Source organism: Bacillus rossius, chromosome 1 (assembly GCF_032445375.1).
Source record: "Bacillus rossius redtenbacheri isolate Brsri chromosome 1, Brsri_v3, whole genome shotgun sequence".
In the NCBI taxonomy this organism is placed as follows: domain Eukaryota; kingdom Metazoa; phylum Arthropoda; class Insecta; order Phasmatodea; family Bacillidae; genus Bacillus; species Bacillus rossius.
In genome coordinates this window covers 238,746,503-238,762,851 of record NC_086330.1, presented here as the reverse complement: position 1 = coordinate 238,762,851, position 16,349 = coordinate 238,746,503, and the positions used below count along the sequence as shown (strand labels likewise).

General features: G+C 38.5%; 1 protein-coding gene across 2 annotated transcripts; it reads left to right on the top strand.

Annotated features, from left to right (window-relative positions):
- The first annotated feature begins 10,588 nt into the window (after window positions 1–10,588).
- On the top strand, window positions 10,589–15,608 carry LOC134527393 (uncharacterized). 2 transcript variants are annotated; one of them, XM_063360047.1, is made up of 6 exons: window positions 10,589–10,668; window positions 11,404–11,605; window positions 12,647–12,835; window positions 13,177–13,249; window positions 14,266–14,520; window positions 15,393–15,608. In XM_063360047.1, exons 1-6 carry the CDS (start codon window positions 10,652–10,654, stop codon window positions 15,593–15,595), a joined length of 939 nt encoding a protein of 312 aa, XP_063216117.1. In that variant the 5' UTR covers window positions 10,589–10,651; the 3' UTR covers window positions 15,596–15,608. The 2 variants fall into 2 exon arrangements, with proteins under 2 accessions (XP_063216117.1, XP_063216118.1); XM_063360048.1 differs by having other exon boundaries at window positions 14,266–15,608.
- The last annotated feature ends 741 nt before the right edge of the window (window positions 15,609–16,349 follow it).

Sequence of the window (16,349 nt, the reverse complement as noted above, 5' to 3'; positions counted from 1 at the left end):
TTGCCTCCTGTTTTGAAGTTCAAAAACTTCCATCACAGTGATAAAATGCCCATCGTGGTATATTGCGACTTTGAAGCTATTCTGGAGAAAATCCATACATGTCACCCGAATCCTGATGAAGCATACACACTGCAGTATCAAAAGCATAAAGCGTACAGCTACTGCATTTACGTGAAAGCAGATAACTCCGTGATTCCAGTACACCTCACTTCTTCACTTCCTTCACAGCCTGAAGTGTATCGCGGTTGTGACGCAGAAGATAAATTCATATCCCGCATTGTGGAGATTGGACATGACGTGCAGAAAATATTTTCTATGTCTGTTCCTATGACTCCGCTCACACATGCACAAAACACTGCTTTTCTGCAAGCAAGGTGTTGTTGCTACTGTGGAGGAAAGTTTGGAGGGGTCGTAAAGAAAGTTCGTGATCATAATCACTTCACCGGCGAATTTATTGGACCTGCATGTAATGACTGCAACCTTCTCAGGCGCAGACCGAAAAAGATGATTGTGTTCTTCCACAACCTGGCGTACGACCAGAACTTCATTATCAGGAAGTTGGGGTACGACACTAAAGACATCTTCATCATTCCTAATTCGGAAGAGAAGTTGATAACTTTTTCCAAGAAGTTGCATGATAAGTTCAGCATTCAGTTTGTCGATACGTTCCGTTTCATGAGTCGGGGTCTTGCTTCGCTCGCAGAGTTCTTGCCTGCAGACAAGTTTGTCAGTACTGCTGAGTTTTTCGCTCCTGATGAGTTGGAGTTGGTTACTCGCAAGGGAGTCTTCCCCTACGACTTCGTTGATTCTTTTGCTCGACTAGACGATACTAGTCTTCCATCTATCGATGAGTTCTTTAATATTCTGACTGATTCTGGTATTTCCGAGGCGGATTACGCTCACGCACAAAATGTCTGGGACAAGTTTCAGTGTGCTACTTTGGGGGAGTACGCTGACTTGTACCTAAAGACGGATGTCCTGATTTTGGCGGACGTATTCGAGAATTTTCGCAGTCTTTGCTTGGAGACGTACAGTCTAGACCCGTCACACTACATTTCCTGTCCTGGGTTCGCTTTCGATGCGATGCTTCGCACCACAGGAGTACAACTCGAGCTTCTGACAGATTACGATATGTATATGTTTGTGGAAGCAGGTATTCGTGGGGGTGTAGCGCAAAGCATCAAACGTCATTGTGTGGGTAACAACAAATACGTTCCTGAGACACATGATGTGTCCAAGCCATCCACATATCTACAGTACATTGATGCAAATAATTTGTACGGGTGGGCGATGTCGCTGTCGCTTCCGATTCGACATTTCAAATGGTCAGACACATCTATTGATGTCATGACTATTCCAGAAAATTCTCCTATCGGGTACATTATCGAATGTGACGTGGAGTACCCTACTGAACTCCACGAAAGTCACAAAGACCTTCCGTTTCTCCCCATCAATCAATGTCCGCCCGGCTCCAAACAATCAAAGCTCATGACAACACTAGAAATTAAGGAACATTACATTGTACACTACAGAAACCTCCAGCAAGCAGTATCACATGGGTTGATAGTTACTAAGGTACACAGAGTCCTCCAGTTTGAGCAGTCGGCGTGGTTGGAGCCATACATTAAGCTCAACACCAATAAGCGCAAGGCTGCAGCCAACGAATTCGAGAAGGAGTTCTTTAAGCTCGCTGTAAACAGTACTTTCGGGAAACTGATGGAGAACAAGAGGCGGAGGCTCAAAATGGAGTTGGTATGTTCCGAGAAGCGGTTCAAGAAACTGGTGTGTCGTCCATCCTTCAAGGACCGCACAATGTATGAACCGAACTTGACTCTAGTCCACCTGAACCATGAGACCATAATTTTCGATAAGCCAATCTATGCCGGACTCGCAGTACTTGATCTCTCAAAAACACTCATGTACGACTTCCATTACAGCACAATGAAACCCAGATATGCAGAAAACATTCATCTGGCATACATGGACACCGATAGTTTCGTATACGAGATACAAACCGATGATTTCTACCATGACCTCAAAGCCGATCCTACACTCATGGAGAAGTTCGACACCAGCTGCTACCCTTCCGACCACCCTTGCTTCTCCCCCATCAACAAAAAGGTTGTCGGAAAGTTTAAGGATGAGTGTGGGGGGAAAGTGATGAGTGAGTTTGTCGGTCTGCGGGCCAAACTGTATGCATACAAGTGTGGTGACAAAGTTGAGAAGAAGGCCAAGGGTATCCAGCGGTGTGTGGTCAAAAACCGCATAACATTCAGTGACTACCTGGATGCCCTGCACGATCACCACACACGACGAGTAGCAGTTAGGGCCATACGCTCGAGGCAGCAGGTGCTCTATAGCGAGAGCACAAATAAGCTGGCCATAACATGGGAGGATGATAAGCGCCAAATATGTGAGGATGGCATCCATACGGTTCCCCACGGCTATGTTGGAGATGAATTATCTGTTGTATAGTTCCAGTCTTTTTGTTGTAAACAGTTTTCGTTTTTGTATATAGTTTCTGTTTTTTTTATAGCTTCGTTTGACAAGTATATTTTTCTCTCCTTGAGGGTTTTGTTTTGTACAATATATTTCTTTGATTCAGTAAATATAATTTTACCTACATATCGCTTATTATTTTTTTAATTAATGCCCTATATTCCTCAAGGTACTTATACTTAATTTGATATCGTAAAATGATCATGTAATTAGACACAAACACCTAAAATATCTGCTTCCATGCAGCTTTTAAACACAGGAACGCAAACACGAACACTAAGAAATGATATTATACACAAACACCTAAATATCTGCTTCCATGCAGTTTTAAACACGAATACACAAACATTAATTTATTTAGTATGTTTACATGTATGATAGGACTATGAAAAATTTCTGGTCAGCTAAGATGGAGTAATAAATGTTTTTTAAATTATCATTACTTTAACTAACGCATCCACAACGACAGTATTGATAACATATATTTTAGTTAAAACCTATAAGTGATAAGACTTTAAGAAAAAATGTCGGTTACAACAACAAAGTGACTGTGGATTTTGTGGATCTTGTGGATTCTGTGGATTTTGGTCTATAAGGTTCATAACAATGTTGGTAGAGAATTGTAACTCGACCTTACATACACTAACATACTTTAGAAACCTACAACCGATGACGACACCCACCAGATGAAATCAAGATGGTAGTCTCCACTAAATAAGATGGCTGCCTCCAGCAGACAACGATGGTATATTTTTTTTCCTGATTTTCTAAGTTAATAATTATGATTTTCCAAGATGGTGGATGTAACGAAAAATTGTAACAGGAATGAGTGGGGTGTTCGATGACGATGTCATTGTAACAGAGGGGTGGGGGTGCTAGATTATGTATTTGTAATTTAGAGGAGTGGGGTGTTCGATGCGTAGGTTTTTAATTAAAATTTTATTAAATAATATTTTTAATTTTATTTTAAAATTTTGATTATTTAATTTTTTTAAATTTTAAATTTTTTTCATTAAAATCGGATAATAAATAAAGATTTTCAAGATGGCGGACGAAACTCAAAATGGCGGAATGATCTAGAAAACAAAATGGAGGAAAGTTCTAGAAAAACAAAATGGCCTCCGGGTTCAAAGGTCAAGGTCAAATCCAAGATGGTTGCAGGAAGTGATGTAATCCAAGATGGCCGCCGGAAATGACGTAATCCAAGATGGCCGCCGGAAATGACGTAATCCAAGATGGTCGCCGGAAGTGACGTAAACCAAGATGGCCGCCGTGGCTCCCCGGCTCCCCCACCACCCACCGGTGTCCCCATACATACTATAATCACCTACTACGCGTGCGCTGGGCGAGCCACTGTCGCCCTTTCCTTCCGCACACTTTTAGAGCTCGCTCGCCGAGAGTCAGGACGTGTCCTGTGTTCGTTACGATAGCTCTAGTGTAATTCATGCTTCATCTCAAATTCTCACAACGGATATTCACTCGAAATTTTCTAAAAGCGGTAAAAATACATTCAAGTTAAAATTATCACACGATGACTTGAGTGGCCTTTTACGTATTTAAAATAAAGTTTAGTAAATATTCGGGGGAAGTTTTTTTGACCCAACAATAGATGTCATAATGAAAACGGAATTAATTTACAGGAATAACTCCCTTAACTGATGGCAATGACAAGGAAATGAAATAACAACCTGGCATGTGAGGGGCCGTCAATTAATAACTTAAGGACGATTTTTGGCCCTTTTTGACAACCCAACCCCCATATAAGGTCACAGAACATTATTAAACCCCTCCCCCGTTTTTTTCTTTGTCTTGCCTAATTTTGTTTAATCTAGGATTTCTCTTTAAAAAAAGCATTAAAAAGTTAAATGTCGTTAGAAAATGTTCGCTTATACTAAAAATATATATGACTTGATATAAAAATAAATAAAGTAATAATTTAGTCTTTGGAAAATGTTTATTATAATTAAATGTAAGATTTGAAACAATCTTAAAGAAAGGAAACTAATCAGTCAAAAAACTACAAATGAGGAATACTTTTTGTAACATAATGAACGACTGTATTTGAAACACTCTTGTCTTACCATTTGTTTTTCTGTGCAGGCAAATTATGTAAGAATGGCTTTTACCCCTCTACCCCTTTCTTCTACCACGAGGTAAGTTCATGTAGAGATTTTTTTAACTTGGCCTTCCTATCGGGACCTTACGTAATAATAAGTGGCCCCAGAGACCCGGTGCCATGTCGGTGACAACAGGTTAGGTTGCAAAGAAGTTAAACGCTAGTTCGTTGCTCGTTTCGTGTTCCTTGCAAGCTATTTCTCCATGTTCCGGATAACAGAGCGTTTTAACATTCAGGACAGGCACACAGCTCATTATAGAGAGAACGCCAGGCGACGATAGCACAATTATAAATCTGAGCCGAGCTAGTCATGAAGATGTTAGATGCAAAGAAGATGTTAGTGGTGTGCACATTGTGTGCGGTGATAGTGTGCGTGGAGGCGCGGTGTCTGCGCGGGCCTCGACCTGTCCTGGAAGCCGAGGCTGCCTTGGAGAACTGCGAACCAGGTACCTCGCTGCTGTGGTTGGTTGTAGCCCACTTTCGCGACTTTCAAAACCAGAAACGGTACATTTTAAAAGACCTTATGTTCAATTATTATTTTGCCGAGTTTTTTTTTTTTTTTAATTTTTACTCGATTGTGAAATTTTCTAATGTCACAGAGCCAACCTTAAACAACCTTTGGATCTCGAAACGTCCACGTTTACGTGCAATAAAAAAGCTAAATAAGAATTATTTTTGGCGGAATTCAAAGCATGTCCACAGAACCTCGAAAGAATATAATTTTTATAAATAAAGGATAATTATTTCCGGATATTTGTTTTCTCTCGAGAATGTCGCTACTTTAGAAAATTTCCCTTTTCATTTGCACGTGTATACGACATAACATACTCTTTAAACTTTAAAATGTTAGCAACTACTGCAAACCAGTGACATGTCTGTTATTTATACTAAAACTATTAGATTTCGAATGACGGTTTCACACTAAGCAGTGGTTGAGCCGTTTATACTGGGTGATTTCTTCTAGATCAATTGTTTACAAGTTTTTTTTTTTTTTTAAATTTATTATAGGTAGTGTATCCTTGAGAAATCTGCATTGCGCACTCTTAAGAAAAGCGGTCGAAAGAGCATTCGCCCATAAAAGCTGCGGAAGCTAGTCGTAGCGGCAGATTCACGCGGCGTGACACCGGCCTAACGCTGTACAAAGGTCTGAGACTCCTCTTGTTCGTAACTGGCCAGGGCCGCCCAGGGCGTGTCAGGAGGTGTGGTCTGCTCAGGGTCGCTGGTTGAAGCTAGAGACCGGAGACACCCGTGGGTTCGATGGCCTGACGGTAACCGAGCAACTGTGACGTCTGCTGGCTGAGATGCCAGTGGCCCCTCGCTTCTTCCATTGGCTCGTGGTCCTTCAGAAACGCGCTATGCCGATCGCCGTAGCAGCACAGTGGCAAACTTGTTTGCATCCTGATTTATAGCAACATTCTGATCGTGAGCTTACGGGTCGGAGTGTTCAGCTTCTTGGCTTTTGGATTTAGACCGCATCCGAGGAAATGCCCGCGGTCACGGCTTGCCAGCTGCAATGGTGGAAAGGGCAGGGGGGCAAATACTACGCAGGACTACAGGCCTGATTCGCCTGGACTTAGAGGTTCGGGCTTACTAATTCCGTGGAAGGAATTAACTCATTAAAAAATATAATCAGCACAGACGAACCATAGTTTAAACAATAAAAGTAAATGCAGGCAGACAACAAATCTTGGACCACGCGGCAAATATACGGACACGAAGATGAAGACAAACTGATATTATGGACAATACAACGATGACACACCAACGAACACAATAATTTCCGATGACAAAAGAGTTGCGACATTTCGGGAAATGGCAGACTGGAAAATAGGAGATTTATATTTTTAAATCGTAGAAAGCTTTTATAAATTTTTCTCATGACAAAAAGCGCTAAACTGCAGAGATGTATCCCCAAGAAAACTCCCCATTGCATGAGTCATTTGAGGAACGTGTTCTAAGACGTCAACTGTGTGTGCGGCAGGGCTGAGCGGGATCGACGACTCACGCCTCCTGAGGGCGCTGTGGCGAACCCGGGCGTCCCAGGACCCTCCCCAGGAGGTGGAGGTGCACGATGGCGTCGCGGAGGAGAGGCCACGCTAGACCTGGAGCCCGGAGCTGCTGATAAGAGTCAACTCGATACGTCTCCTGGGGACCTGTGGCAACTCCAGGAGGACAGGAAGCACCACGGGTCTCCCCAGGAGACGGCGGTGTTGTCCGACAAGGGAGACCCGGACGAGACGAAGCCCGAGACCTGGAGACCAGAGGTGCTAATGTTCTACTCGTCGATCCCCGTCTTCGTGGCAGTGGCAGCGGCCATGGCGGGGCTGCAGCTGGCCTGCGTGGACCTCGTCGAGGAACCGCAGCGCCAGTGGGCCGCCCCGTGGGACGCCCCGTGCCAGGTCTGCATCGACCTCCCGGCGGCGATGAGCTGACGGAGCCATTGAGCCGCCACGTGGATACTTCTGAACCCTGGGTGCCATCTGTACAGTGATTTTTTTAGTTAAAAAATATATATAATTTAAAATATCATGATTAAAAAAATATTTTTTTAATGCTACTGAAATTATATTGAACCAGTTTGGTTGCCTGCCACCATCAAACGCTGATAGCAATCAGCTGTACGACACAACAAGAAATTCAAAATTATTGGAGTTGATTTTCGACAAGAAATCTTATTAAAATACTGCCCGTTTTTTTTTAACACGGTTTTATTTTATATGCATCGAGACATTCCAGTGAATGTAGACTGTGTTGTTGACAGATTTGCGAAAACAGGAAAAATAAGACTTCCTTTTTTAATATAGAGTACAGCATAAGAGTATAATTGGTATAAATAAAAATAATAAATAGAAGATATGATTTTAAAGTTAAGGTTACTTTATTTTAGCTTCAATCTCTGCCATTCAGAAAAAAATTAACCATTATATATTATTACCTTATTATCGAAATTGTAAATAAAAATTTGTCTTGTCACTATAAACTCATGATGGTAAAATTGTTTATTTCAGGAGAAATATTATTGAAATTACTACATAAATGATATATTTTAACTTAAACTTCTTGTCAAAAAAAATGCAAATGCCTGTTAAAATGTTTGTGAAAAATTGTATGTGTATCAAATTGCATTATACTGTAAAAGAACCATGAAAGTATAGTGAAATAAGAACTACATAATAATCCTTCTGCTTCCAACCCACTGTCAAATATAGCAACATGGTAATTAAGACCATACTAAACTTAGTGTTCTGTATTTCAATTTTCAATGTACTAATGTTTTATTTAAAAATAATTTCCCCCGCCCCCCCCACCCCATTACACGCGATCATCATTCTGGATCCGCCCTTGGTTTAAAGTAGATACACATACACAAGGCATATCTCTATCTCTCTCTAATTCACTATCTATATATCTATGTATTACTCTACTTCTCTCTATATATACATCGTTATAGCATTCTATATGTATCAATCTCTCTCCTCCATATACCAATATCTATAGAGCTCTCTATATATCTATATGTCACTCTATAGGTATGAAAATATTAAAAAACATATGTTTTTACCTATCTATTGTTTTACCTGTAACAGGTGTGACGTACGCATATAAAAACACGCGCGTATTCGAATGCAAAGTTGTATCAAAATTTCAAAACAATCGGTAAAGTACTTTCGGAGATGTAAAGTTTTGAACGAACGTTTACATTCTTATTGATAACGATTGTCAATTTTTTTTTTTTTTTTTTGGTATTAACCGTGAGTGTGCAGTAAATAACAGTGCGTTGTGACGCGATGACATGGTCGTACGGAGCTGCGTCCACTCACAGAGGACCAGGTAGGCACGAGGCCTGCGCATGCGCGGAGTGGCGGTCATGTGCACCGCGGAGGTACACAGCCCTTCCAACATGGCGGCCCGCACGTCTCCTACAGGAGGAAACACTCGCATCATCATAAAACATCACAATAAAGGCCACAGCGTAAACCGGGGTAATGTCTTCCGACACCTCGTCTTCAAATGTTAACTCGGGTTGAAATAAAAATGTACTTACAGGCACACTCTCTGGGTCTATCATTAACATGACAAGACTGTACGAACCGCACTGGTTGTTGGTTTTGAGGTTTTAGAAACCTGCTATACACTACTTTTTGCTTCGACACACACACAATAAAAATTTATCCCCCTTTCAGTGGGTGCTAATCACCCGCTGAAACTTGTATAGCCTACGTATTCTTCCGGCACAATTTCAATTTAAAACTGGACTAAGATTTAATCATTTTGAGAAAATTCCCAGGAAAATGTGATATAAAAACCTACCTTCAGGCAATTACGAATGTTCCTATGCCCGCAACTGTGAGCTACGATTACGTTTAGACCCTGATAGTTTGTATAGATATATATTTTAATACAAAAATGTTTGTCATCAAAATAATCTCAATTTATTACATCTGCTTCTGAGATCGGTCTTTAAAGTTTACACGATGATAATACTCAGTAATCATGCAATGAAAGTGAACACTGGAACATACCGCAGCCGGGATAGTGTAACCGTTGTATTTTTTTTGTAAATGAAACATAAATATTCATGTAAAATTACAGATATTTGTACACTTGTACACGAAAAACAACTGTGTCGCTACAAAATATTGTCAGCAGTGATAGTGGATTTGGATTCAATTTTCGTCTCGAAAACCGTGTTTTATATATGCGAAAATAACCACAGCCATGTGTTGTACAAAGAAGCAATATGTTTCTTGTAGTATTACAAACTGTTTCAAGCCATCTGGTTTCCGAAGGCATCGTCCGTGAAAGTAATTGAAAATGTATTTTTAGTTCGGCGAAAAAATTGTGTTCCAACCTATGACAGGCACCCTCCACCTGTCCTCCCAAATATGCGCCCTTTAGGGTAGGCTGGGAATCGGTTTGCAGATAAATTTTTTTAACATTCCAGAACAAATAATATTGAGTCAGAGATGTAAAGGGATAACTCCCCCCTTTGATCTGGAAGGTGTTAGAACTTCATGCATGACCAGGCTAGGGCAACCCAGCATAGACACCACCATCACCCCCTGCCTCAATCAGCTAACCAGACAGTTGGCTGTGTCCTTAGCCCTTAGACTTTATCAGCACTGCTGGCGCCTTCCCCGACCTCCCACATCACACTGGGACCCCTCAAAACACCCACCCGTGGTCCGGTGGAAGCCTATCACACCTCTGTTAGCTATCCAGGCTAGCACCGGAGCAGTGTCGTCGCTCAACTCGTCGACTCCGCATTGGGCTAGGGGGGAACCCTTGGAGCCTGCTCCAAGCGATCGGAGCACCACTACCAAGTACCAGTCCTACCCAATCAGAATCCAGGGCCTTGGAAGAAACCTCAGCGGGACACCATTCAATCTTTCATGGATTCTACCTGTACTACCACCAACTTGGCGTCTATGCGGCATGAGACCGTTCGCCAACAGGCTAGTCGAGCGCCACTTACCAGACAGCGGGAGATGGCGTATGGTTGCAAAGAGGGGAGGTGGATGTCGCGAACATGAAGCATCGAGAGGCGAGTGCAAGACGTGCGAACTCAGCGCGGTGCTCGATGGGGAGGGAGGGGATCACCACGAGGCAGATGGCCGCTGACATTGCCAGCACCAGCGGGCTGATTACGAACACCATCGACGACTTGCGTTATTCTTCACGCGGTAACGAAACACGTATCGCATTTGGTGATTACGACCCACCTTGCGATATGCGTTTCGTTATTTTCCACGGTAACGCTAACCTGCGATACGAATCCATGACGTCAGAGGGCAAGCAACATTTGAAAACTTAAATGTTTCTTGAACAGCCTCTTTATTTAGTCAAATATAACTATTTAATTACACTGAGTACTAAATAACTATGTTTAGTAAGCTTATTTCTTAAATAAAACATGTAAATGTTTACCTGACGCATTTCTTAAAGGTTTGGTTGAAAATTTCGCGCACACATTGTGGCTAACCCTACGTGTTTACATGCGAGCATCATCGATAAAGAAGTTTAATATTGAAAGCAATGGAGCCACGTGCGAGGTAAGTGTTTTAATTTATTAGTGTAAGTAAATAGAAATAATTCGATAAAATAATGAATGCAACTCATGTTTGGTTTTATTATTAGCAACCAAGGAAGTATTTGGTTAAATTCAGTGTACTATTGTAAGATATAACCTAAAATTTAAAACACTAGCGAATGTGACCACATTTAAATTTATTTAGAGTTAAATTAGTCGCTTAAAGTGTTTGCATTCGTAGGAAAAATGGTTTGTGTATCCTAATAATTATGTGTAAATACTGTGAATGTTATTCAATGGCCATGTGTGTTTATGAATTGTAGAATAATATCGTAATTGTGAACAAAGTTAACATAAGCAGGGTTTTACAATTAGTTTCTAAATTATTTTTTACGAGAAAATTATAGCTGGCAAATATTTTTGCTCTTCTGAAATTAGTTTTTCAATTCTGTAAATGGCACGTCTGTTTTCAATATCAGTATATATAATGGGTATGTTAAACGGCAGGGACTAGTTCTTTTTAATGATTTGTAAGGTAAGGTTAGCTACATTAAATGTTCATTTTCTAATTTGGTATGAATGATTGTTGAGACTAGTTTAGAGGTTTTTTAAAAACTTTTGCATTGTTTTCATGACTATAATCACTACTCCAGGAAATTATCAGTTTTCCTGGATAAAAATATTGTACATGACACTGAAGAAAAATCAATATTTTGTTTTACTACTGCAATTGTATCCAATATTTGTCTGTTCCCAGCCAAAAGAAGCTTCGAACTGGGAAGGTGACGGCTGCCCAGCAAGAAATCATCATATCATTTATGGAGAGCAAACGAGAGTTTGCGGCTGGTAGGTTTGCTTCTTTCAATGGTAGGGAGGCTAATAACTGTCTGTGGGCCTCCCTAACCAACATGTTGAATGGAAGTTGTGGGCCACAGAAAAGTACTGTTCAGTGGCAGAAGGTTAGTACCTTTTTTTTTAAATGTTTTGTGTTAAGTGAATGTTTAGGTTGTTAGATCTTGTATCAAGTACTCATGATTTCATACGATATAGGCCTATTAATTATAAACACTTGAATCATTACGACTTTCAGGACATTTTCAAAATGTATTATGTGAAAACCTGAAATCATTTTCTATAAGTTAATTATTTCTCATCAGTATAAATGGCATTGACATGTATGTAATGAAACTGTTATTTTATTTAAATATTAAATATGTTAGATGGCTGGAATAAAATAAACAGGGTAGTAAGCATTCCAAGTAGATAGACTATGAGAAGTGTAGGAAATATATTGAGGTAAAAGTTACTTATAGTGTATCCAAGTAGATCCCTTTATCCTGATGGCGTGAACCTAGGTATATGATCGATCTTGCGGTATATAATCCTGTTTTATATTAGTTCATCGAATGATCCTAGACATAACAAACTTGTGTGAAATAACTAAGAATGAAGGTTGCAACTAGAAAACAAACAGGAAACAATTTCACAATACCTCATATAATTTGTTTGTATTGTGATATGTTTGTTTAGCCAGTATCTTATAACTAAAAATTAAAATAGCAAGCAACATGTATTACAGAATGAATTATATAGGCTTATACCATCAAGATCGAGGGCTAAATTAGGATATCTAATGCTGAGCAATTACCTTTTTTTGTAAAGAGGGTATTTCACTAGTTAGCACTTCACTTAATGTTTGAACATTGTATAAGATAATGATATGCTGCAGTTAAATTAAACCTGAAAGTGGCAGCAATATGTAACCTATCTGTTTACCGAAGTTCATAGGCCATTTATTTAATTCCCTGTGTTTGTAAATTATTGAATTTATGTGCATTTTGAAATCGATGTTAATTTTATATGTACCTATTATGTACCACTCTTCCTACATAACACTTCCCCCCTTAAGATCGCCACACATAGTCTCGCAGCCTGCATGATACTGTCCTTGCCCTGCCCCAACTACGAGGCAAGTTTGTAATATTGTTTTAAAATTTCAGACATGGGCTGACATGAAGTCAGCGGCCAGAAGGAAGGCAGCTGATGCCAAGGCTGCAAAGGCAGCAACTGGAAACAAAACTCCAGTGGTATGCCTAAGCAGCATTGATGTACGAATATTGGCCATATTAGGGCCAGCTTCATCTGCGGGGATGCCACTGGAGGAAGGTGGTTTTGGTCCTCAAGTTATGGTAGGTATCATTGTGTGGTGGTCATACATGTTTTATATTCTTTATTTGATGAAATTAACTTGAACTATATTAACCTTAGTGTGTTTTTCCTAAGATGGCCAAATGTTGTAGACATTCTTTAAAGTGTGCCTATAATAACCATTAGTTTACTGAAATGCTTATAAATATATATGTATTAAATTTTTCTTTTATTAAGATATCGACACAATTTACCTATTGGATTGTGGCAGGGGTCACTTTTAAAGCAATGAATGTGATATTTAATGTATATTTGTGAAATTTGTAGATGGGATTTCAATTTATCACATTTACTTTAACTAGAATTATATTATTTATTTCAGAATGTGGAAGTGCAAAGTGAACAAGTTGAAAGAAATTGGCTTTGGGAAGTTATTGACGACCCAATGGTTGAAGGTGAGAACATGTATCCTATTTTGTTTAGTCATGAGCAGATATCCTCAAAACATTTTGATATAAATGTTAAAGTTATCAATAACACTGACTATGGTTAACTTTATTTAAAAGTAACTGATGAGGTAAGCAACTAATCTGTGTAATACAATAGTGTTGTTGGCTTACACTGCATATATTCATATAAACCAATGTAATGCTGCACTTTTATTTTTCTTTGAATGTTAAAATATTACAGTTTTTTTAATGGCTTTTAGCATCACTAAAACTCAAACAAATAATGTTTAAATAGCAATTGCTTAGAAAAACACCACCTATAAATTTAGACAGAAATATTATTGCACTGCAGAAGAAAACAAATAAGTTAAACATTTTGGATGGGGATTATTAGCAAATTTAACGTAGTCATGTTGATTCACAGGAATTATTGCTAAAGTATTGTTTTCTTTCCTAGCTCCAATAACTTTAACATCAGTACATGTTTATTCTCTTTTAGATATGTAAAGTAATCAAATAACTGAATGCATATCTCTCAGTACAGCGATTTTAATGTAAAATATTAAAATAGTTACCTAGAGGTCTTGTCATGTTATCTTGGCTAGATGCAATGTAAATCTTTACTTCACTTTTAATTATAACATTCTTAAACTGTTTATGAAATGACATTTGGAAATGGCAGGAAGTTGTTCCTGGAAAAATAGCTTCTGAATAATATATTTCCCATTAGGTTATAAGCTTTCTGAAAAAGTTACATAAAAAAATTGTTAACAGATTAGGAAATAAAATATTAGATGTTAATTTGTTTTGTACTTCCAACGAAAGAAATTTTTCTTATTTCATGTGCCAGTAAAAATAGTACCTTAACAACCACTTGATGGTTATATTTTCTGAATTATATGTGCATGCTTAAATAATGAAATACGTTTTCTTTATTCTACTGCCATGTGTTACAAGTTTAAAATGTATAAAAATATTAATACTGTTATACTACAAAGTTCACTGTTATTATACATTTTTAGTCCCAAACACCAGTTTCGCGTGCGACACCAGTGATGCCGCCGGCCCCAGTGCCGCGCCCGGCCCCAGTGCCGCGCCCGGCCCCAGTGCCGCGCCCGGCCCCAGTGCCGCGCCCGGCCCCAGTGCCGCGCCCGGCCCCAGTGCCGCGCCCGGCCCCAGTGATGCGCACGGCACCGGTCTCGTGGCCAGCACCAGTGCCACACCCAGAAAAAGAAAAGGTGCTGTGACAAGACACTTTCCGTCATCGCACAAGAAAGGTTTGTCAAAGTAATTTTTCATTTGCTGATTTCTATCAGTTGCATTGTTCACATAACACGTTTAGTGCCCAATATGCTTGTTGGCTGCCTCTTATCAATTACACACTATGTGTAGATAAAAAAACAAACTAATATTTACCTAAACATTCATACTTTGACAATACACATACAAATGTTATGGATTTTTAACTAAACTTATCTAAATGAATAAAGTAATTACCTAGTCTTAAATAATGAAATTAAACTGTATATTTAGAAACCCCGCTGCCAATACATATACCGTACATTAAGTATATGAGTTACTGACAAATTATTTATGTGAAATAATTTTATTTACTGGTGCAAGGAATGTAGCTGTACTGAACATCAATTAATAAGGGAAAAATAAACCTTACCAAGTAATATTTCCAGATTATTTGGGTGTAAGTGACTTGTACCATTGACATTAGAGTGCACTTACGGCATCCTCTGAATGAAATTTATCACATGTGCATATATTTTCAAAAATAATGTTAACAAACTATTTACCAAATATTTTCCTGTACTACTTTGGGTGAAGCAATGCCTATTCTGTATGCAATACATTCTGTCTTCAACAAGCAATTGTACCTGCTGGAACTTGCATTGCTAGTTGCATTACTTTAACCCTATTAAAATCTACGTCATCTGGCAATCATTATTTGCAATAAAAAAACAGAAATTGCATCTTTTTAAATTTTTATGTGTTTCAGTTCACATTCGCATAATTGAACCTTCAGTTTTGTTCATTGCTCCTACTTGACATAACCCTGCCCATATATACTTGTATGGTATACGTTTGTTATTTTTAATGAGATATATTGTAGAATAAAGATTCATATTTTTTTTTTCAGCAAAACTACCAAGACAAACCATAATGGAAAAATTTGCTGAACAAATGGGCACAATTCAAGAGCGGCAGCTGGCAGCCGATCTGCGATGTGCAGCTGCTTTAGAAATGTGCGCTTCGGAAATGAAAAGAAGCAATGTTCTGCAAGAACAAATGGTTTTTTCTTTGGAAAGATTGTTTGAAGTGTTGGGAAATAAAAAACAATAAATATTTTAAGAAATTGCCATTTTTTATTTATAATTTTACTTTTTTTCCCATTGCCATATAAATGTGTTGAAAATTAGTAGTGATATGTACCAATTAAACTTGTTTCCAGTATACCGGTACTAACATTAACAAACACAGGGAAAATATCTGTTAGAAAGCAAGTCATGAGATTAAAAAAAAAGTAATTTTTTGTTAAATTGTTTTTATTACCTGTAATGTATGTACAACAAACCAACTGTTTAATGTAATGCTTTCACATATCATCATAACTTTAAAATTAAAGTTAGAAAGTAGAAGTCTTTATTAATTTATAACTTATTATTTCTCACATGACTTAAAATCAATTGAAGCGCTACAAAATTATAATTTTGAATAGGTGAGATCAGAAGTAAAATATTTATTACAAATGATTGTTTGTTACTTCTGTCCCTGACATTCTAATAAATCAACTGAGTAGTTTTTCAAGGTATAAAAACTTGCTAATTATTGATATGTTAAAGAAAATAATCTAAAATACATAGTAATATTCCTCTCCAGTATCATGTCATTAGGTGAATGTTTTAATATCATCTCACCAAGGTCAAATGTTATACCTACATAAAATGTGTTTGGTAAAAAAAAGTGCTGAATTTATGTTTCATTTATGGCATGCTACAATACAATAAAATACAAGCTTAGTGTATTTCTCAACTTGTGTGAATAGTAAATCATATAACCATAAGTTTTAAGAAAACTTATCATCAGAATCCCAATG